Source organism: Monodelphis domestica, chromosome 2 (assembly GCF_027887165.1).
Source record: "Monodelphis domestica isolate mMonDom1 chromosome 2, mMonDom1.pri, whole genome shotgun sequence".
In the NCBI taxonomy this organism is placed as follows: Eukaryota; Metazoa; Chordata; class Mammalia; order Didelphimorphia; family Didelphidae; genus Monodelphis; species Monodelphis domestica.
Window position 1 is genome coordinate 5,499,018 of NC_077228.1, and position 23,143 is coordinate 5,522,160.

At 46.4% G+C, this 23,143-nt stretch overlaps 1 protein-coding gene across 1 annotated transcript in view; it reads left to right on the forward strand.

Moving 5' to 3' along the window:
* Positions 1–23,143, forward strand: part of NEGR1 (neuronal growth regulator 1) — a 960,162-nt gene that overhangs the window by 606,427 nt on the left and 330,592 nt on the right. Inside the window, exon 4 of the mRNA XM_001364379.4 lies at positions 18,109–18,240. Within this exon, the coding sequence (XP_001364416.1) occupies positions 18,109–18,240 (132 nt within the window). The remainder of the gene's footprint in view (positions 1–18,108; positions 18,241–23,143) is intronic.

The window sequence follows — 23,143 nt, forward strand, 5'->3', positions numbered from 1 at the left end:
CTCTGTCTCTCTCTCTTTCTCTGTCTGTCTCACTGTCTCTCTCTCTGTCTGTGTGTGTGTGTGTGTGTGTGTGTGTCTGTCTGTAATAGGATAAGAACACTAAACACTATCATGCAGAAGTGCTGCAGGGCTTCTCCTGCAGACACCCCATGTATTAGTAACAAAGGGCAAGAATTGGATTTCTCTGAAGTTGGGGCTGGGCTGGGCTAGGCTGGCTTCTTCCTTCTTGAACAATAATAGCAATAACAATAGTCATGCGCCAGATACTGGGCTAAGTGCTAGGAATTACAGAGAGCTGCAGAAGACATTCCTCATTCCTTCCCTTCAAGCAGCTCACCCTCAACCTAATGGGAATAAGGAAGACTTGATCTGCATTCAGTAGCCCTGTAACAGTGACCTTGGGCAGGTCATGTAGCCTATGTGCCTCAGTTTCCTCATCTGTAAAATGGAGACAAGGGGAGTGCCTGCCTCCCGAGGGGTGACAGTGGTCAAAGGGAGCCTCCTATGCAAAGCTCTTTACAAACCTTGAAGTGCTCTAATCTTAGCTCTCCAATGATGATTTGGAGGAGTTTACTCTCACTAGAAGGATTTGCATGGAGCCCCCTAAGCAGTCATTTCATTGGCAAGCAGAGGGCAGCTGACAGGGGAAAAGGCCCCCTGAGCTAGGGACGGGCATGTAGGCATGTGAGGACTCCCATGGCACAAAGGCTGGAAGAGACCACCAAGCGCCAAGGGGGAAGGAAGAAGGTGACCCAGGAATGTGCTTTCCATGTAGATCCTCTGACAACTGGAGGCCAAGAGGCCTCACTCACCCCACCCCAGACTGACCACAACACTAGCCCTCCTAAGCTCTGCCTTACAAGATGCTCTCAAAGTATTTAAAGGAGGGAGAAGAGCCTGGAAGCACCGCAGCCAGGAGAGCCTCTCCTGGCTGGGGATGCAGAATGTGCTTCTAGGAGGCACAGAAGGTGAGCTAGGGCCCTCTCCAGACTGATGGGCGCTCCCAAAGTGGTGCTGGCATTCATCCTGTGACAAAAGAGAAAAGCAGAAGCACAAGCACAGACGTAGCACCAGGATCAGAAGGCAGGAAGAGGCATGAGGAATATTTGAACTCACATCTTCCTGGCTACAAGTCAGTCATATTTCTTCCTCCTCACAACAGATGAAACGCATGCTGTTCTTAGTAGTTTGCAAAGCGCTTCCCCAGGAGCATCTTATTCAGCCTCGGTAATTACCCTGTAGTTAAGGGCTGCAGATATTCATGGACCCCTTTCACAGATGCAGAAGCTGAGTCTCAGCACCATTGAACACCTGATGGGGCAACCAGGAACTAATACCTATTTGAATGAGTGATAAAGTTAGCATTCTTGGGTTGAGTCCACTTCTCTGCCTTCTGTCAAACTGATCCTTAATCCACCCGCACAACTGGACAACCACCATAACAGACTGTGGCTGGTCTGGGGCTTCTCCACGTTGCCTTCGCTGTTCGAGCCCGCCAGCCTACCCTGGAGAAAAGCAATCTGCCTGCTCTCAGACACTGCCATTGAATCCTGTCGTCCCCTTCTTTTCTCTGGGGCTATTGAGGATCCAGGTGGGGTGGTGGGGACTTGCTTCTCTCTGTGCCCTGGCAGAGCTCCATAGACTCTGTGTGAGATGGTTGGAGAGATTCATTAGCTGTACAAGGACTCCGGCAAGAGCTCGCAATTGGGGATGGCTCGGTAACTTTTATAAATGGCCCATCTGAGCTCATTTCCTAAGAATGGCAAACAATTCGGGTCCATTTCCTATCCAATTTGGAGAGAACCCCCTTGTTCTATTCTATGTGGGTCCCAGTTGGCTTCATTTTTACATGACCCTCCACCCAGCCTCCTGGCAGCCTCCAGAATAGAAGGTACCAGAGCCCGAGTCCAAGCGGACTACGGCCTTCCTCAGGAGCTTTCTGCTGTTGGGAGATCATGTGGAGCACAGTGCCAAGACTGTCTTCCGCTGGCTCCTTTTCCTGTCCAGCCGGCCCACTTCCAGTTGCTGAATTTCATATCCCGTGTTCTGATGTCATATTCTGGCCCGTTTCCCCAAGCCAGCAGCACCCTTGTACCCTATCCCATCAGTCACTGGGGTTGTTGGAGCTCCTGGAGGCTAAGAACTAGTTTTTGCTTTCTTCATTCTGCTCTTGTCTTTGGCACACAGTGAGCATCTGGGACCTCCTTATGGACTTTAGGTCTGCCTTCCCATAATTCAACTGTGTGCAAGAGTCTGGCACCCAGCAAAGTACCCGGCATGTAACAGACATTTTCAGAAATTGATTATTTGATTGATTGCATGATCTTTCCAAAGCCAGTCCAATTAAAGCTAGAAGGTTATGGGAAACAGACAAATTGAAAAGGGGCTAAACCAGGAAGGAAACTTAAAAAAAAAAAAACAGATGCAATTTTTAAGCAACAGTTATTACAGATGATAATATATAGTCCAATTCTTCTTCACCTGGTGCAGGTCATAAAAATGTGTCCTCAGATCCCAGTCCATCCCCTTGTAGAGCTGTGGATGGGGCCATAGGGAGAAACAAGGCCAGGTGAAACAAGTACCCAGATGCTCCCACCTCTGGCCAAGGCAGGCCATGATCTATTGCAGGATCTCCCCAAGGTGGCATCATTTAGGATGCTACACATGGACATAATGGAAGGCTGCCTCCAGTAGTCCTGTGGTCCCTGGCCGTGACTTCTCCATCAGGGAAGATTTATTGGGGGAGGCAGATTTTCTCCTCCCCCACTTGCTCTGCTCCAATTCTGAGTGGGTATAAAAAATACTCCCTTGCTGCATGATTGCCTGCCAGTGAATACAAACCCCTCAGAGCCAGTATTTCATAAAGAGCCTGGAAGACACTTCAGCTAACAGCAATATCCCGCAATAAGACTCACCTAAGGCCTTCCCCTAAGTTTTCGACAGTAACTTTGATCACTCGGAGCTCTGGTGATTCATTATCCCATGGCCTCTACCTGCACCACTACCCAGGAGCCATCTCTGGCCAATTCCTCAGCCCATGTGCCCACGTGCATTTCCGCTGATATTTTTCAATCTGGACTGATGACAGCCCCAGGAAGCTGCGCACTTGCAGAGGAGGAAGAGGAGCAGGGCTGCTGCCGGAGAGATAAAGTCAGCTCTTCTATCACCACTGTGCGGCAGCAGTATTGACCTCAGCAGAGGCAGGATATTATCCCTTTCAAGCCACAAAGCAAACAGTACAACAGGGCCACAATCCGAAACCGATGAGGAAGTGTAGCACACTGGAAGGGGAGAGAACGATGGCGAGGGCTGAGCGCTGAAATTCTTCAAGGAGAACCACAACACAGTACAGCAACCCTTCCAGGGACTTTCCTCTGAAAAGAAAACCACTGGCCAGTGCCAGGCTAATTCTCGTAGGGGAAGTCAGCTCTTAAGTCTAAAAGTGATGATTGCTTAAGAGTTGGTAAATGGAGAGTTGGATGAAGGCTTCAAGTTCATTGAGTCCAAGCCGTGTATCAAATGAGGAGCCAGGATTCAAACCCAGACCCTTTCAGGCTTCTTCCAACTTCCCTTCCAGTTCACAGCCTGGTGAACCTCAAAACCGAATGCATTCCATTTCGGCCCAAAGACTTCAAAATTGTCAGATCTCATCATTTTCCCTCAATCTTCATTCTTTTTGTCAGGATTTACAATATTTTGTGTTTTTTTTCTTTTATTTATTAATAGAATTGATTTATAAGTGTCTCAGCTCATCCTTCCCCTCCCCACTTCCTAGATGACATCATTGGAGAGAGATGGCTATGTATACATATAAATTGTCTTTCGTGTTTCTATTTTTTCAGTTCATTCTCTGGAGGGAACATTCACTATTTATTCTTCAAGTATTAAATCTGTAGCTATGTATAGGGTTCTCTTGGTTCAGTTTGTTTCATTCTTCATTGTTCCATATAGTTCTTTCCAAATTATTTTTAATTAGCTTGCTCATCATTTCTTATGACACAGTAGTATTCTATCACAATCATATACCCCAATCCACAGACATCCCTCCATTTCCCCTTCTTTACCACTGCAAAGAGAGCTGCTAGAAATTTTTTGGAACACGTAGATTCTTTTCCTTTTTCTCTGATCCCCTTGAAAAACAGGTCCAGAGTCTAAGTATATACATGATTTTACAGGTCTGTGGATGTAATTCCAAATTGCTCTCCAAAATAGTTGGATTAGTTCACATCTCTAGCAACATGCATCCATTTCCCCACTTTTCCATGACCCCATCAACATTTGTCATTTTAGCTATTCTGATGGGTGCGAGATATCTCACAATTGTTTAGTATGCATGTCTCTAATCAATAGTGATTTAGAGCATTTTTCATATACGTACAATATTTTTTTTATTTATGCCTCCTTCTCTCTGCTAATACAACCACCTCTCTATGTTCAGTCCCTCATCCCTTTCACCTAGGTTATTGAATTAGGGCAAGACAGGCTTTAAATTTTACCTGTATCTGTCCATATGAAAACAACTCAGACTGCAGTGAGGGGCAGAGAGCTTCATTGAAAAGAAAAGAAAAATCTATAAAACAAGAATGAGACTCATAACTAAAGGATATGGAGCAGAAAATGATGGAGAAGGGGGAAAATGTTTCATTGAGCTAGAACCAAAAAGGATGTCTGAGGTCAGCTGGCCCAAATCCTTCTTTTTGCTAATGAGGAAAACTCAGGCTCAAAAGGGTGAAGAAATTTGTCTCCTGAAGAAAATGACAAAACTCATATTTAAATGCAGATTTTATGACTCTAAATCTAGTATTCTTTCAGCTAAGCCATGAAACCAGGAATGTTATATACAATAATATGCCAATGAAAGATGGGTGGGTTGGCTGATGATTTTATTAAAGTATTGAAAGCTGGAATAAATGTTTTCCATAAGATATTTTCAGAGAAATTGATATACAAAATTCCAGAATAAGAAAGAATGAGCATCCAACAAAAAGAAGCTTGTTGGAAAATATTACTGATAAATATGCATACTATCCAAATATTGTGTATAATGAGGAAGCCTTTGAAGGATTATTTTGCTATTTCTATATAATTTCATCAAGGTAGATTACAATCCATCTATGTTCTTTCATCTTGGGTGTCTCTTGCCCTTGAAGTCCAAAAACCAATAGATCTAGGCAATGTCTTAAGTGGGGAAAAGGGGAGGATCTTCCTTTAAATTCATTGTTATAGCTACCAATCAACTGAACAGACATTGTCCAATCATTATCTCTCCTTCATGAGGACACAAGCAACATCTCATTCTTTGATCAAATATATTTATGATAATATCTTTGTATAACTTCTCATAGGGTACTTGTTTGTTATGTATTGTTGGGACTCATGCCAATTGTATACTAATATCACTGACCTTTGGATGATCCTCATCTTCAATTATTTCATGACTATTGTCTCCCACCTATGATCTCCCCCCCCCTCTTTCTGTCTCTCTCTGTCTCTCTCCTTCTCTCCCTCCCTCCCTCCCTCTCTCTCTCTCTCTCTCTCTCTCTCTCTCTCTCTTTCTCTCTCTCTCTCTCTCTGTCTGGCTCTGGCTCTGGCTCTCTCTCTCTGTCTCTCTCTGCCTCTATCTCTCTTTCTCTGTCTCTCTCTCTGTCTCTCTCTCTCTGTCTGTCTCTCTGTATCTCTCTGTCTGTCTCTGTCTCTGGCTCTCTCTCTCTGGCTCTCTCTCAGTCTCTTTCCCTCTGTCTCTGTCTTTCTCTAAAGACATGAGCATATGTAGTTGTATATATGGTCATGAATACTTGCGTATTCACACACAGTAGCTAGGCCCTCATTCTTACAAATAATTAATTCCACTAAGTGACCAAATTGTTCCGGTAGCCCTGTGTGTTTCCACTAGCAGGCAACCAATCACTATATTCCACAAAATTATAACTTTGAATGGAGCCAGTTTAAATTGAGAAGATGTCTTCATGAGATTCAGCATGTGCACTTATTGAGTTATCCATGTTTGTATGTATGTAGCATGTGCATATGCACATATGTGCTCATATACATAAAATTGAAGGGGAGAAGTGAACACATATTACATGGTACAAAGCTGTGAATTCCTCTGACTCTTCATCAACACGTCAACACAATAATGTCATAGGGAAGGGGAAGAATAGAAGTATTCGATTTTCAATGGCTTGTCAAACTGATTGATGAGAAATGCTGTTGACAATATGAATAACGTTTCCACACTTCTTGGAACAAAGATCTCGTGGCATTATTCTCTGTTTTGGTGCTTTGGCAAAGAGCTTATAACTGGTCACCTATCAGTATAATTTGGGTTCCCATAGCTCACGGTTTACTTTTTAGAATGGCCCGTATCCCTTCCCGTGGATCTTGGTGCTATGCCCTCTTCCATGCACTAAGGAAGTTCCCCAGGTATGCTTTGTGGTGCAGGAGCAGGAGATTCAAATCTCTGGGAATTTTTAATGAGAAGCTTTGGGAACTCTCCAAAAGGCTTCTCAGGGAAGATGGCTAGGGGTACATTTTTGCCAAGTTATCACTGTTTCTCATTTTATGTCTTCTGAAGAGGAGACACTTTCCAAAGCTGTTTGCAGTGTCAATGGTTTACATCTGAATGTGCAACCCCTTTGCATTCCTGATTCCCCCCAACACTGTTATGTTATAAATAAATTAACACTTTTTATCTAATCTGACTTGTATCCACCTGTTACAATTTGGAAAAGATATTACAAGTTTAGCTGATGTCCTCTCTTGGGAGACTCTGGGACTCTTCCAGCAAAAGTAATAGTTTTAACTATTGAATTGCTCCAGAGAAGGAAGCCAAATAAAAGTAAGTAGCTCCATTGCTCTAGAGTTCTGCTCTCAGCTTGATTAGGAAAGGAACGATTTGCCAAATTACCAGAACAAAACTCGCCTTTTGCCTATCGCTGCCCTCTACATCCTGTGCCCCCATCCGTTTGCCCTTTATCTTCTTCCTCTCACCCAGTCTCTCTATCGACTGCCTGTCTTTGATGGATCTGGTGGTAGGGAAATGGCGCTCTCTCCCACCATTTCCCACTGACCCAAGGGGAACCTGGGGGATGGAAGGCATTGTCAGTGTCTGGCTACCTCTGTCATCTGGACTTCATTCCTCTTTGTCATCTTCCCATTTTCTACATGTTCAGGCATTCCAGTGTCTGAAAGCCTACAGACAGCAGCAACTTCAGGACAGTCAGCCCTGCCCCAAACCATCCCTGTTTCTAGACCTTTTTACTACACTCAACTGACATAAGTGTCATCCGCCCCCATCCGGCCCCATCTCTCTTCCTAGCTGGTCCATGACAGCGAAATGAATTGATTAATAAATAGATGCCAATATAGCCATGAGTCATGCCTAGTGATGGTGACTGACATTCCCCACATGACACAATTTATACCGTGACAAGCTCCTTCAGAAAGTTGCTCTACATCTGGCCCAAGGGGCAGAGCAATGAGTGCGGATTCTGGGGGGAAGAGCATGCTGGCATCTTCGTAGTACACCATCTTCCTCTTTTAGATCGTGAGCTCCTGGAAAATAGGGGTTTGCTTGTTGTCTTTCTTGTATCCCAGACCTGAGCACAGCACTGGCAAGTAAATGGTGGCCCTCTTCTTGGGTTATAGTCTAAAATATATATAAAGTAAAATATGTAGGATGACAAAGGAAGAAAATTATATTAAAGGACATAACAGTCCGACCTGCGGCTGTTACATAAAAGTTTTTCTTAGTGGGTTTGGGCTCGAGAAGAAGAAAGGAGTCTGAGAAAATGGGGGATAAATGAAGAGATACAGAAAGTTAATTTAAATGGGGAGCGGCGCTCTACCTGATACTATTTTCCTTAGAAAAATAATTAAAGGAAAGTATGAGACATAACAGAACACGTGGAAGTAAGAATTCCAAGCTAGACAGCACGTGGCCAAGCGTGGCGCTAGGACAGATAAAGAGAGACAGCACGGAGAACTCCAAGGTTGCAGGAAACAAGAGAGAACCAGGCCTCACCCCCGCTTTACTGTGGATAGAGAGGTGATCCATGACCGAGGAACAAAGCATAGCTGATTCTCATTGGTAGCCTAGATGATGACAAGATCAGAGTAGGCGGGGATTCGCCTGACATGCACTTTTCAGAGGAAGGAGGTTTGGCAAGGTGAGGGTTAGGCCTTTGTGCCTCAGGCCCAGGAATTCTCTTGCCCTTAGAACTGCCCATATATTGACCATTAGCTGCTCTGATCAAGTACTTAATACATCACCCGTACTTCCATGCCTAGTAGGTTACAAACACATTCCCAGACATTAGGTAAAGCATCCCAGACAGAAACCTCCCCTTTTACAGAAGAGAAAACTGAGGTTTATATTTTTTTAGTAACTAACAGTACATAGGAAAAGTGCCTTTTATTGAGTAGATGTTTAATGCTTGGATATTGATCATGTAAATCTGACAAATTATAAGTAGTTGAGGCAGAATTTGAAGCCAGGTCCCATGACTTGAATCCAATGTTCATTTTTCCCTTTGATAAATAGAAAGAGGAAAATCTATTTTTCTTCTGAAAGAGGATATACTTGAAATGGGACTAGGTAAGGATGATTCACTTTACATATGGCTTGACTATTGACTGCCAGATTTAGAGAATGCTTCGATTGAGAGGCCATCAGAGGGACAAGAGTCTTTTAGGGTGCTTCTTCTCATTTTCACTCTCACCCTATTCCCCCTATACTGCCCTCCCCAACTGTGCCTCAAGCCTATTTTGCAGTCTCTTCTTTCTCCCCATCCACCACTTAACTAAAATTGGCTTTCATTCAGCTTGCCTAAGGCATTTCTGGTGCTTGCCCAGGGCTCAAAAAATCTTAGTTATAGCTCTGGGCTATGCTCTGTTCCTCATTAGTATGGAGAGGGCACTCCCGTGATATAAGCATTTCTTGGGAAATGAGAAAAACCTGTTTTCTCCTGGCTGACAGGAAGAAAAGGAAAAAAAAACAACAACACCTAACTTCCCGGACTTCTTTTAAATCCCAGATAAGCCCTCATCTTCTAAAAGAAGCCTATTCTGATCTTCTGTGAACATACCTTAGGTCAGTGATGACAAACCTTTTAGAGACCTTAGCGATTGAGTGCCCAAACTGCAGCCCTCATGCCCCATGTGAGCCACCCCTCCAACATTACCCCAGACAAGGAAGGGAAGAAGTGCTCTCTTGGACTGCTGGGCAGAGGGGCTGCTGATGTGAGAAATGTTCTCAGGCACGGAGAGAGGGGGAAGGGAGCAGCCCTAGGTTATAGATTCTTAACCATTTTTGTGTGTCATGGATTCCCTTGGAAATGTAATGAAGCTTATGTACTCCAAAGAATAATATTTTCCTCCATTACACAAAATAAAATCCTTAGAATTAAAAAAGCAATGAATCTTTCTTCTCTTTCTTCTTTTATTCTTCTCTTCCTTCTTCTTCATCTTCTCCTTCTTCTTTCTCCTCCTCCTCCTTCTTTCTTATCCTAGTCCACTGTCGGTCAGTATTTTAGATAATAAATATTTATTCAGTCCTTATTATGTTCCTGGCAGTGTGCTAAATGATAGAGATACAAAAAAAGGCAAAAAGCAACCCACCACATATGGACAACACACACACATACGCAAATACATATATATGAGAAAGAGGAAATGAGAGTCAGCAGAAAGAGGGCACCAGAATGGCAGAGGATAGGATCGTTGTCTTTTAGAAAGTGAGGTTGTAGTTGGTATTTGAAGGAAGTCAGGAAAGTCAGGAGGCAGAGCTAAAAGGGGGAGAGCATTCCAGTTCTGGAGGCCAGTCCGTGAAAATACATAGAATTGAGGTACGGAGTCTCTTCCGTGAGGAATACAGAGCAGAATCAAAGTGCACATGGCAGTGAGCAAGGTGCCCCAAGGTTGGAAGGAGGTGGTTTTTGAAAGACCAAAGAGGGTAAGGCAAGCTCACTGAAACCCAACTGTGGTAGGACCTGGATCAGAGACCTACAGGGTAAGACCACCAGTGAGGTGGCATCCCTGTCCTGGTGTGATATATCCACATGAATGAGATCTTGGAGGCACTGGAGGATTATAGTACGAGCTCTACAAGTACTTAATTTGTGAGGAAAGTGGAGAATCAAATTGGATAGTGCAGCGATTTGGATTTAATCCACAAAAATGGCAAGAGGAATATCATTACTACTATCCCGTAGGTGATTAAAGGAGGAGGAAATAAGATGTGACTCATCTCGTCAAGTCCAAGTTGATAAAGATTTATTAGATGTCTGCAATGTGCCAGGCTCTGGGTGAGGGAGTTAAAAGAAAGGCAAACAAAAATATCCTCTATTCAAGGAGCTCACAATTTATTGGTGGAGAAAACATATTTACAACTATGTGCGATATATTTTTAGGGGTAAACTAGAAACTTTCTAAAAGGAAAGGTATGATCTGGCCTCAGATGCTTCCTAGCTGTTTGACCCTGTGCAAGTCACTTAACCCCCATTGCCTAGCCCTGACCACTCTTCAGCCTTGGAACTAATACACAGTATTGAGTCTAAGGTGGAAAGTGAGGGGTTAAAAAGAGGGAAGGCATTATCATTAAGGGTAACTGGGAAATATGTATTAGAGAAGGCAGGATTTTAACTGAAACTTGAAGGAAATCATGGAAGCCAAAGAGGTAGAAAAGATGGAGGGTCCCAAGCATGAGGGACAGGAAGCAGAGACTGGAGACAGGTAGCGCCTTGTGGGAACAAAAGCAAGGTGAGTGCACAGGGAAGCCTCAGTTTCAAATGCACCAAAGGATAATCCCTTAAAATGCTACAAAGCAGGAGGGCCCAGCTATCAGGCATTTAAGTACAATCAGGCATCCTTACTTTCTACCGAGTCTTCTGCATCCTGGTTGTCCTGCTCTGGAGAAGGGGACGTAATGTCTTGGAAACATCTGACTCAAAAGCCAAGATTATGATGAGGATAGGGTGAATTCATATTTAGAAAGTGTTTTGTGAGCCTTAAAGCTGTTTATAAACATTATTAGCTATCATTATTATTATTAAAACTTTTAGTTCTCTAGGCAGATATCAGCCTCTATAAATTGTGGAGAAAGTGTCAATATGCACTGTTAACAGGATTATCTTCAAGCCCCCAGTAGAAATAAATAATAGGTTCATTTCCTAGTCCTTCAGGGAAGAAGTATATTGAGGTTGTCTTTCTTATTTTTTAACAGATGAAACTTTCCCCAGCAAAGCAACACGCTTTGTCTGGGGATATAAGAATCATGACTCTTGATAAAGGAATAGTTTGGGGTTTTTTGAGTAGGAAGAGAGAGGAGAGAAACCTTCCTGCCCTTTCATAGGACTGCAGAATTCAAGCTAGAAGGGACCGAAGAGGAAAGCCCATTCCTACCCCCAAACCCACCACTGTTCTACAGCAGTGGACGTAAGCCAGGCCAGGACTTCACTGTGCTTTCATTCTGATTCTCAACACTCACTCAGTACCTATTAGGAATAGGGATTTGGCCATGTTAGCCTCATTCTACTGAGGAATGAGGAAACTCCTCTTATTGGAATAGGTCAGCACAGTCTTTACAATTTCCAATGTCAGAGTTCAATAGTGCACTAACGGGTAAAGTGAATGGTTCAGAATCACAGTCAGATATGCCCTAGCAAGTCCTTGAACCCATGTCTTCTTGACTTCGAATTCAGAATTATATTTGTATTATACTGCCAATAAGAAATTCATATCATGCAACCAAAATTATACTTCTAGTACTGATGTTACAAAGCTGAGTCCACAGGAACTGGAAATAGGCATCACTACCAACATGTCAATTACATGGACCCATTTGGGGACAGCCTGACTTGTGTGACAAGGAAATCACTTTAAAAGACTGATATATATTAATTTAAGGTCACCAAGGAATTCAGCTATGTAATTCCTAAATGAAAACTCAAGTCAGCAGTCAACCTTTTATGGAGTTTAATTACAAATAGGAGGAAGAAAGGTATTAGAGATAGGGAGAGAGAGAGAGAGAGAAAAGGGGAGAAAAGGGAATAGGGCTTAAATACCCCTTCTGTTTAGGCTGGGCCAAAAGGCCCAAGCCCTTAGATAGCTGAGGCAAAGAAAAGAGATCAGTCCCTATCACTCACGTGACCAAAATGGAGAAACAGTCTCAGGGACCTCCACCTCCAGCTTCCTTCAGAGCAAGTTTCTCAGAGCACAACCTCTCCAACCAACTCCCCTCATCCTCAGACCCCGCTATCTTTAAGGAAACCATCCAAGTTCCCTCCCCTCAGTTCTCACATCTACCAATCACTGTCCATGTCTTCCCTGTGCCAATGGTGGCTCTACCTTAACCCAGGACCGCCCAGAGGTCTGTGGCTTTGCACATGTCTGTTGAAGGTCATATTCTCAAATAATTAAATCTTGATCTTTTGCTGCAGCCCTTCCTAAATCCTGTTACCCTGAGTAGGGTGGAGATTGGAATAATTAAATTTTGATCTATGCTGCAGCCCTTCCTAAATCCTGTTAGGACTGAGTAGGGTGGAGATTGTAATTTCGAAGACCTGGTTCTGTCATTCCAAGTATCTCTATTGTATCAATTCTAAAATCAATCATGACTCAAAGAACTTCCTGTTCTATGCTTAAGCATAGGTCAAAGCCCTTTCCATTGTTTAGCAAAAGGTTTCTGTCCTAAAGTAATCTTAAGAAGGGAGGAGGAGGAACCTCCCATGCCAATGGGGTTCACATTCCAATAGAGTTCCCACTATCAATAGGAAATTTTCCAAGTATGAAATTTCCCAATGGTGAAATTTCCAACATTTATAAGTCTAAGAAATTTTAAGGTTTACAATTGGGATGTCAGGTGCTTATTTATTCATTATATAATTACTACCCTTAAGCTAATGCCAACTATGAGAAGTGAGATTATCATCCTAAATCCAGGGACCTCAAAGAAAAGGGAAGAAATACTCAATATATAAAACTCAAATTTGTTTATAATGAGTAATTTATTGCTACACAGGCAATATGATAGAAGAATCGAAATATATTAAGAGAATTATGAAGAGTAACAGGATTTGATCACTGAATTTATAACTTTAAAATCAGTTGGACAGTATTTTATGTTTTTATCAGAACATTTTTGTAAGACTATTAATGAAATATTATAGATTCCATATTGGAACTATACTATATAATGAATCCCCCAAAACACCATCAGTGATGCGGCTGCTGCGGATTTGCTAAAGTGGTCCTCATAGACTGACAAATCTTTCTAGCTAGCAAGGTCACCTGTATATAAGGTGAAAAATTTCAATTTCAATAAATTGATGGATGGATGGATGGATGGATGGACAAATAAATGAATAATTAAGTGAGTAGATAGATTAAACAAAGATTTAGATGACAAATGAGGAAGGAAGGAAGGAAGGAAGGAAGGAAGGAAGGAAGGAAGGAAGGAAGGAAGGAAGGAAGGAAGGAAGGAAGGAAGGAAAATTACACTGAACAGATTCTAGGAGGGAGAGAACATCTTTGCTTAAGAAAATTTTGTATAGTTTGAGGAAGAGAAGATTCTGGAACTCAAAAGTGATCTTGGAATGTGAAAACCACAAGGTTTGGGGGCTTGTGTGCACCCCACTTCGCTAAGTAATAACCTTGAAATAGTCAAAGGGAGATTCAGAGAGGGAGACCTAAATAGAACCAGACATTGATAGATGTCTGGGTCATGATAGTACCCTGGCCCCTCCACACATTCCCTTTTGTGTTGTTGATCATTTTGTTTTGTTTCATTTGGGGGTTGGATGCTATTCACTTGTAACCTTTCTTTAAAAGCCCTAATCCTATGATGAGTTATGAGAGTAAAATTCTTACTTCTTTAAAATAAATTGACTATCACAGGACATTGGTCAGTGATTTATAGCTAGTATTACTACTTTTATTTCCATTCTCCAATTATCTGAACTTTTACACATTGGAAAAATACAAATCAATTGTTGGTATAAAAATCCTTTTTTTTTTCCCTAGGACAAGCATGTGGTGGTTCTATAAATTGCGATCAATATAGAACAAATATCCAGGCCTATATTCTGTTTTTTAAAGGTCTTCGGCCTTTTAACACCTTCAGCTCTCTCTTTCCTCTGGGAGAAAATCAAACTTCTCAGCTTGGTTGTTAAGATCTTCCATAAACTGATTCCAATCAACCTTTTCAGGCTTATTTCATACTCTATGTAATCACACCATCTATCTCTTCCAAACACACTGGACTACTGTTCTGTTCCCGATTTCATTTCCATCTTCTGAACAAGGCTGGAACACTCCTTCCTCATTTTTACCTCTTGGAGTCTTATATCCCTTCAAGATTCAGCCCAAGAGTCACCTTTTCTGGGAAGGCTTCCTTCCCAGTCTTAGTTCAGACACGTTCCTTCAGTTTAACTTTATCTATCTCTGAGCTGGTTACATGACCTCCTAAAATATAAAATTGTCATTTTTCATCTTGTATCTTCAGTATCCCATATGGCACTCAGAATCACACAGCTAGTAGTATCTGATGTGGAACTGGAACACAAGTCTTCCTGACTTTAGGTCCAAGTGCTGCTCTCTCCACTCTGCTACCTAGAAGCCTCAGATACACAAGATGGATGGCAACCATGGAGGGGAAGGCATTGGCAGCTTTGGTGTCTTAAGGACAATGTCTTATGAGAAACCTTCTTGTGAAGGTGACCTGAGTGGGAATAAAAAGGGGGAAGAAATGGCTGGTGGAGAGGTTCCCAGTAAGTGAACCATGGAAAAATGGGAAAATGTTGGTGATGAGACCCTGGAGCCTGGGGAAGGCCACATGAGCTTGGACTCTGAGTCACTGGAAAGACCTTCCCCATGTCAGCACCCTGACAAGGTCTGGGTCATCTCATTCCTCTTTAATCCTTTTTTGTTTTCTGGTCCCTGTATTTTGTTCAGTGACTACACATTCAATTCAAGGTTCTTATTCAAAAGAGAGAGAATTAGACAGACTTTGAGGACACCCTCCATGTTGGTTCTCTCCATAGTCTCTATGTCACTTTATGCCCCTCTGGTGCTACTGTGCGTCTTCTGACTTAAAAGACTCCAGAAAATTCAGATTTCCTCTTGGTGGTTGTGTCCCCTGATGTTGTTGATAAAGTCACCCTACTTTCGTGGTTGCCAGTTTCCTGGCTCAACAGGTCTAAAACTGGTTGTTGATGGCCTGTTTCTGATGCTAAATCTGTGAGAAGGTGAGCTCCCTGAGGGGAAGGACATCCTCACTGTTGTTCTTCTGTTGCCAGAGTTAGCATAGCGGCTGCCGGACTGTGTGTGTATAATGAACGGTGCATGGCATATATGAAATGTTGGTGGTGCTCAGGGGCGCTGTCCATCACAAACACCCCATATGTCAGGTCTGGCTCTGTGGCCATTGGGCTGACTCACCTCTGATGGACCAGGAGTTCCCATCATTCCCCAAATGGAATTCCTATCATATGGTTAAACAACATTCTTAGAGGCGACTCCCCAAAGTCCTCCTCCACTAAATCAGAGAAGGGCTGTGAACTACAGGGAAGGAGCGAGTACTCGTTCTGTCAGAATCACAGCTTTTCCCAACACGCGAGGGCTCTCAGATGTTCCAGGGGCCTTTGGTTTTTCAGAGAGCTTGAGGCAGTTGACAGAAACTTTGGAATCCTGAGTGTATTAGATGACACAGTTGAAAACTGGCAAAGGAAGAAGAAAATATGAAAGGGGGCAGGCAGAGACACCACAGAGCATCCATAGAAGATAATAAAAAGAGGTGATTTTAAAACAGGCTTCAAGAAGTTAGAAGAGTCCAGTAGCCGCAGGGGCTGATGATGGCTTTTCAGGATGCTGTGCTCTCAGAAGACGGCATATGCAATCAACGTTGTAAAGAATCCCTTACCTGTGCAGGAAAGTTCTCCATTCAAAATCTGTGTCCTTGCATGGCCAGAGCACGGCTCCCTGGCCTCCCCAGCACCACATATGCATGTTCCCATTCCTTATTCTGAAGAAACAACATATGTTGTAATGTCCTTCCTTCCTTTGGCCAAAGCCTGTGGACCCCTTCTTAGAATAATGTGTTGAAATAATTGGAAAAGTCTCCATTTTAGTTAGAGGTCAACAGAAATTAAGCACCATTTTCCCATCCAAGTGCACAAACCCTCGGAAATCAACCCAGTGCTGAGAGGCCCTAAACTGCAGAGGGAGAGCCATGAGAGGAATCAGTCAATCCGGGAACTTGGCCTGGGGCTGGAGGTACAAGACAAAGAATGAAAGTGCCCCACTTGCAGCGAGTTTACTTTCATTTATGGGACTGGTCCGAGGAGATCCCAGCCTCCTCTCTGCTCTGACACGACCTTGGATACTTCAGCTGCTCTAAGTTCTCCTCACCTGGTTCCGGGGTGCTGCAAGAGCCTTCCCAAGTTCCTGTCACTCAAACCATGGCTTGTCCAGTCTATCATTTACTCGGCTATACAAGGACCTATTCAACAAAGTTCAGACTCCATTTCCTCTGGGATCGCATAGAAAATCCTTTCTTTGGTTTGTAAAGCCTTCATTAGCCTGGCTTCTTCTGACCCTTCCAGCCTTCATGCACCGTCCTTGTTCCCCGCACATTCTGTCTCCCCGGCTGCCATGCTCCCTTTCCTCCCCCTGCCTCCGGGCTTCCTTTGGACCTTAGCTCAAAGGCCTCCTGCTGCAGACAGTCTTTCCCGTCGTCCTTCTTCATTCCCGAGCCTGCCCTTTACATGGTCTTTTTCCCTCTTTATCCCGTATGTATCTTGGCCACGCATGGTTCCGGAGGCGTCTCCTCCGTGAGATGGGAACCCCATGAGGGCAGCGGCTCCACTTCTTCTTAGCCCCAGACTGGGCACAAAGGCGCATGCCAACGCTATTCAACATCCAGGGCAGCCCTTGTGGGGCCTTCCTGGGTGCTCTGTCCACTCTGGCAGGCGACAGAGCACGCCTGGGCTCACAGGCAATGAGGAAGCCCACGGCGCTCCTCTTGGGCCTTCTTGCTGCCGCCATTTCCCATCTTGGCCTGGAGCATTTCAAGCCGGGAGAAATGTCGCTTGGCTGGCCTGATGCCCTACTGTGGAGTGAAGGCGTCTCAGCGTTAGAAGAGAACGTGCTTCTGGGCTCCTCCAGTCATACTGGAAAACAATCCCCAGAACAGTGGCGGAGCGGTGATTGGCCTCAGCTTCCAGGCCTCCAGGGAGCAGGAGCTCCCACCTCCTCACCCACCCTCCGCTGGAGGGGATCTTGGAGATCCTCTGCTAGAAGCCCTTGTTTTACCGGAGAGGAGCCCGGAGCCCCGAGAAGCTGGGGAAGGTGGCCGGGCCACAGCCGTCAGTGCCTAGGGAGGGGCTCAGCCCCCTTCCCAGGGGCCTTGGTGCCTGGAGCACGAGAGGGGGGCGAAGAAGTGCTTGCTTCTAGGGGCCTGATCTCTCTGGCTCTCAGGCTCCTCCCTCCTCTGTAAGATGGTGATGCTCCATAACTACCACAAGGGCTGATCCACGGAGAGCACACACGCACACGCACACGCACACTCACACTCACACTCACACGCACACGCACACGCGTCTCTCACACACCCTAGAGTGGTCTATATGTTAGCTAGTATACTACGCGGTTATACTGACTCCAAGGCTGCTCTGGGTGTGTGTGTGTGCGCTCGCGCACCCCATTCCCGGTCTGAATGGCTCTTACCCTCGAGCTCCTTCTAGCCTGTGACCCGAGATTCCTCTTTGCTCTGGAGCACCATAACGTTGATCATCTCTGGGTTCTCGGCCTGGAACCCGACGGACAGCGAGTTTTCCCCGAGCAGGAAGGCCCCAATTCATTTCGGCTCGGGGCTGCCCCGCTCCGCTGGGGGTGCCAAGGTAAAGGGGGAGGAGCCCCGCGCCGCAGTATCGGGAGCGGCGCCCCGACGGTCTTGGAACCACGGGGAGAGGAGCGCCTCGCTCGGGTCCCTTTGAAATGTCTGTAAACAATATCTTAGAAAAGTCACCAAATGTGCTTTTCTGGCCTGATTCTCCCTCGAAGGATGACCCTGAAACACTGTAATGCTTGTGTTCTGTCTCCCTCCCCTCACAGCCAAACCGTTCGAAAGCGGCCAGTACCTGGACATCTACGGCATCACCAGGGACCAGGCCGGGGAGTACGAGTGCGGGGCGCAGAACGACGTGTCCTTCCCGGATGTGAAGAAAGTGAAGATCGTGGTGAACTGTAAGTCCCGCCCCCTGCCCCTCCCCTGTAAGTCCCGCCCCTCCGCCCCATCACCCTTCATCCCAAAGCCACTGAGAGAGGAAGCAGCTGAGGGAAACCTGTCTGAAGTATTGGATGCAGCCTAAAGGAGGCTGCTGGGAGCGCAGGCGGGGCATTCTGGTCCTCTGCGGTACTGTAGCATTCACCAGCCTAGGCGGCCCCCCATAAATCAGGCGGACAGCAGCTGGCGGGGCACGTGCTGGCTTCCTGCGCATGCGCTCTAAGGCCGGGCACCCCGTTGTCTCTGAGAGGCTGCAGACGCCGTACCCTTCTTGGGCGTGGGGGCTTCCCTATCGCCCCAATGGAAGTGGAGGCTTTGGGAAAAGGCGTCTTTTCACCCCAGAGCAGTCCCGCCCCGCAGTGCCTCCTCCTGGCCTTCCGGTCCGGTGCTTTGATAAATGAGGTCGGCCACCTCCCCGATGCATGGGCACAGATTCCGGGACTCTGGCCAGGCCTTTTCTGGCCATAATGCTCTACGTGGGGCTCTCCGTCTTTGGGCTCCGCCTCCCCAGAATTAGGGAGAACCTTCCCGAAGCGTCGGGGTGGCTGGTCATAGTTGGCGATTCTTTAGACCCCCTCAAAGGGTCTCCGAGACCCCAAGGGCTTCCCAGAATGCACTGAGAGCCGGCACAGAGATGCCCTGCCCGGACCAAGGTGGGCGGCGGTGCGCAGGCTGACCGAGGGGCCTGCTGGGCGTCCTCTCCGTCGAGGGTCCGAGGGGGAAACGACGGCAGAGTCCAGGAGGCGGAGGGGAAGAAGATAGAGAAAGCCGCTGGGGTGGCCGACAGAGGGAACCTCAGAGGCGGCTCCTGCGCCCCGCCTGGTGAGGGGGCCAAGCCCCGCCAGGCTCAGCTTCTCTTTATCCCCCCCTCCTCCTCCCCACGTGCCCACATCAGGTACCAGACATCCAGGAGTGGCTCGCCTCATGGAAGCGCTCCATGGGCAGAGCGCTGCTTCTGGGCCTCGGGGAAGGCAGGCCAGAACAGCCCTAACCCAGGTGCCCGCCCTAAGGCAGACTGCAAGGCGCGCAGAGCCTTCTCCCCTCAGCCCAGCGCCAGTGGGCAGACAGAGGGGAGAGCAGGCCCCGGGCCATCGGGAATGACCCTTCCCCCCCCCCCCCCAGGCTCCTGGGAGAGGGCTGGTCCCAGCGTGGTGAGGCCGGGGAGGCCCATCCCGCAGGTCTCCAGGCCTCTCTGACCCTTGTGCTCCGGGCTGGCTTCCGGCTTCGCCTTTTAGTCCTGTTTGGATGGGCTTCTGCCCATTCTGCAGCCCCCGCCGGGAAGCTGAATTAGGGAATTACAGACACGCAGATGCGATCAATCCACAGAAGAGCCAATACTGGTTCCCAAACTAGATCGTCCATCCGCAGCCCTCCTCCGAGGCCCTTTTCAGGCCGGAGGACGGCCTCCTGTCCTGAGGAGCCAGCCAGACCGAGGCCTCTCCAGGACACAGAGACACAGAGAGACAGACAGAGACAAAGAAGCAGAGAGACAGACTGAGAGACACAGAGAGGCAGAGAGGCAGAGAGACAGACTGAGAGACACAGAGAGACAGAGACATAAAGAAGCAGAGAGACAGACTGAGAGACACAGAGAGACAGACAGAGACAAAGAAGCCGAGAGACAGACTGAGAGACACAGAGAGACAGACAGAGACAGACAGAGACAAAGAAGCAGAGAGACACAGAGACACAAGGAAGCAGAGAGACAGACTGAGAGACACAGAGAGACACAGAGACACAAGGAGGCAGAGAGACAAACTGAGAGACACAGAGAGACAGAGACATAAAGAAGCAGAGAGACAGACTGAGAGACACAGAGAGACAGACAGAGACAAAGAAGCAGAGAGACAGACTGAGAGACACAGAGAGACAGACAGAGACAGACAGAGACAAAGAAGCAGAGAGACACAGAGACACAAGGAAGCAGAGAGACAGACTGAGAGACACAGAGAGGCACAAAGAGGCAGAGAGACAGATGGAGAGGCAGACAGACAGGCAGGCAGGCAGAGAACTGGCAGACATGAGGGCAGGAACAACGTCAGAAGGTATCAATCAAAAAATGAGCTCAGTGTTAAGAGTTGGCAAACCTTTAAAATGTGGCGTGGAGCACCATGACCCAGTGTGAAATCGCAGACACTATTAATAGTGTAGTCACCCGTCTGTCTGTCCATCTATCTGTCTATCCATCTGTCTGTCTGTCTGTCACCTCTGCTTCCCACAGCTCTCCATTTCTGTGTAAATCTCTGATTTTGACAAGCTCCTCCCCTGCAGCCCCTCATTTAGTCCTCGGCAGGACTCCGGCAGGTCATGCTATTAGGACCCTCATGTCACCAGTGAGCCTATACGGAGGCAGATAAGAGTGAAATGACTTGCCCAGAGTCACCCAGCTGGCACGTGTCTGATGCTGAATTTGCACTCAGATGTTGGCCAGGCCCCGCACTCTGTTGCCATCTGGACTCTCAGGACTGTGGCAGGAATACACGGGACTCTGTTTCCTCCTTCTAAAAACAAGAGACGCTCCCCAGTCCTCGGATTTCCAAGCCCAGAAGCAGAACTTCTGAGCATTCCCTTGGAAGGCTCTTAGGGGATAGCTCGTCTGCCCTGGAGGTTGGCTGGCCCAGTGTCCAGGGGTCCTTTAGCCCCTGGTCAGGGCCACCCAGTGGAGATCCAAGCTTCACCCCACTGCCTGGCCTCAAGAGTCTCCTTTCACTCGGGGGCCGCTGTGTCAAAGCCTAATCATGTGTCTAAGGCAGCGCGTGGACAGGGCGCCTCCGTGAACACGAGTCGTCTGCCTGGTCATGTTTGTCATCCGTGATGCCGGCCAACTTTTGTCATGTGAAAAACATCGGGCAAGGTCAGATTGGATGAAATGTTCCATTTTAAGGCTCGCGTAAGGGCGCACAGAAGACGGAGCCCCCGATCGTTCCCCCCAAGCCCCAGAAGGAATCCATTTTTGTACTGACAAGAAAAAAAAATTCTATTCCTGAATTCATATTTTTTCCTGCAGCACTTGGGGTTCTCCTTCCAGTCTTCCTCTCAAAAGAGTCCCAGGTCTGAATTCTGCCTCATTTGTGATATTTAGCTCAATTTATTCCAGACTATCCGTAGGGGAAAGAGGATCGTTCGCCTCCTTGCGACTTTGCTCCTTCCAAGTTCAGGAGGATTTAAAGCCTCCTAAAAACGTCCCAGGACCAGTTTCATCGGAGGAGCTCGCTGGGGCGCTACAGAAGGGACACCCTCTTGGGGCACTTGGCAGTCAAAGGGACTGTGTGAGGAGTCAGAGGACAGTGCCCAAGGCATGGCTCTGTTCTTTGCTAGCCATGTGACTTTGGAGAAGTCACCTAGCCAGCCTGAGCCTCAGTTGCCTGTACTGTCAAAGCCATAGAGATGAGAGGACGGGATTATATTAATTCTGAGATTCCTTTCTAATGGAGTCTAAAATTCCTCTGATATCTGGGAAAACCTGAGAATTTCCTATTCCACAATGTCGTTTTTAATTGCATAGGAGAATGCCAGCGTCACTTGGTGAAAAGGGCACTGAATTTGGAGTCCAATAACCTGGGTTCAAAGCTGAGCCTTGACTCCCTGAGGGACCTTTTTAAATCATTAATCCTCTTTTCACTAAACCGAGGCAATTAAAAAAAAAAAAAGATGAGCTGCTGTCACCGAGCTTACATTCAATTAGAAGAGAAAAACGTATATATGTAAATGTGCCAAAGAAGTGTAAAGTAAGGTCAAGAGTAAGCAAAGGCTGGACCTCACCTCCTTCCCTGTAAAATGAAGGGCTTGGGCTAACGTGATGCCCTCAAAGGATGCTTCAAGCCCTCACACAAGGCCCCTGTGAGAATGGCAAGCTTTGGGGGTGTTCGATGAGTCGATTTGTCCTAGAGTGCCCGACATGCCCAGTTCTCCCCTTGTTGTACCCTGGCGCCACAGAGAACTATTAGAAGTTCACAGGAAGTAGATGCTGGCTGGGGGAAGAAGGAAAGAAAAAGATGAATGCCTTCAGCGATGTGCTAGACGTGCTAGAGCAGAAAACGTCAGGGGGAGCAATGGCATTAGCGGCCACTTCGAGGCCCCAAATTGAGGCCTCCCCCATTTCTCCCAGCCTCGGATTGAAGGGAAGCTCCCAAGGACAACCCACTCCTCCACTCTATTTGGGAATAGCTTTACTTGTAGAAAGCACATCCTTATAGAAGTCTGTCCTGGGAAACAGAAGACTGAGGAGGGAAGGAGATACCGAGATGCTTTCAGGTAAGGAAGCTCTGCAGTGGGGAAGAGAGAGAAGCCATGTTCTGTCCAGACCCAGAACGCAGAATTTAACATAACAGGAAGAAGTTACAAAGAGATCGACTTAGCCCTGAAACAGGGAGCTGAGAACAAGAATGGCCCAACAGGCAGAGGGAGCTTCAAGTCTGGAAAGCAGCTGGATCCTCCTCCCTGGAGCCTTCTAGATCCTGGGGGCAGGGGGGAGCGGTTCTCTTGTTGGGTCTGAGTTGACGTGGGAGCTTGTTAGGTGCCTTCTGATCCTGAAACGCTGCATCTCTAGTTCTGTCGTCTTGCTGACACTTTATGGATTGACTACAGATTACCAATAATGTGCGATGAACTAGAATCTGAATCCATTCTTGAAAAATAAAATCTTTAATGAGCTTCCAAAGGCCTGGAGATTGCTGTACCACAGATCTTCGAGAAGAAGGAAGCTCAGAGGCCCTCCTTTGCTTTACCAACTTCATTAAGGCATTTCTACGGCATTTCATAACTGATAATGGAAAGCTTTCTCCAATGGAGAGTCCTATCACAAGACAGCCAACTCTATTAATGGTTTTAAATGTTAGACAGTTCATCCTCTCATTAAGCCAA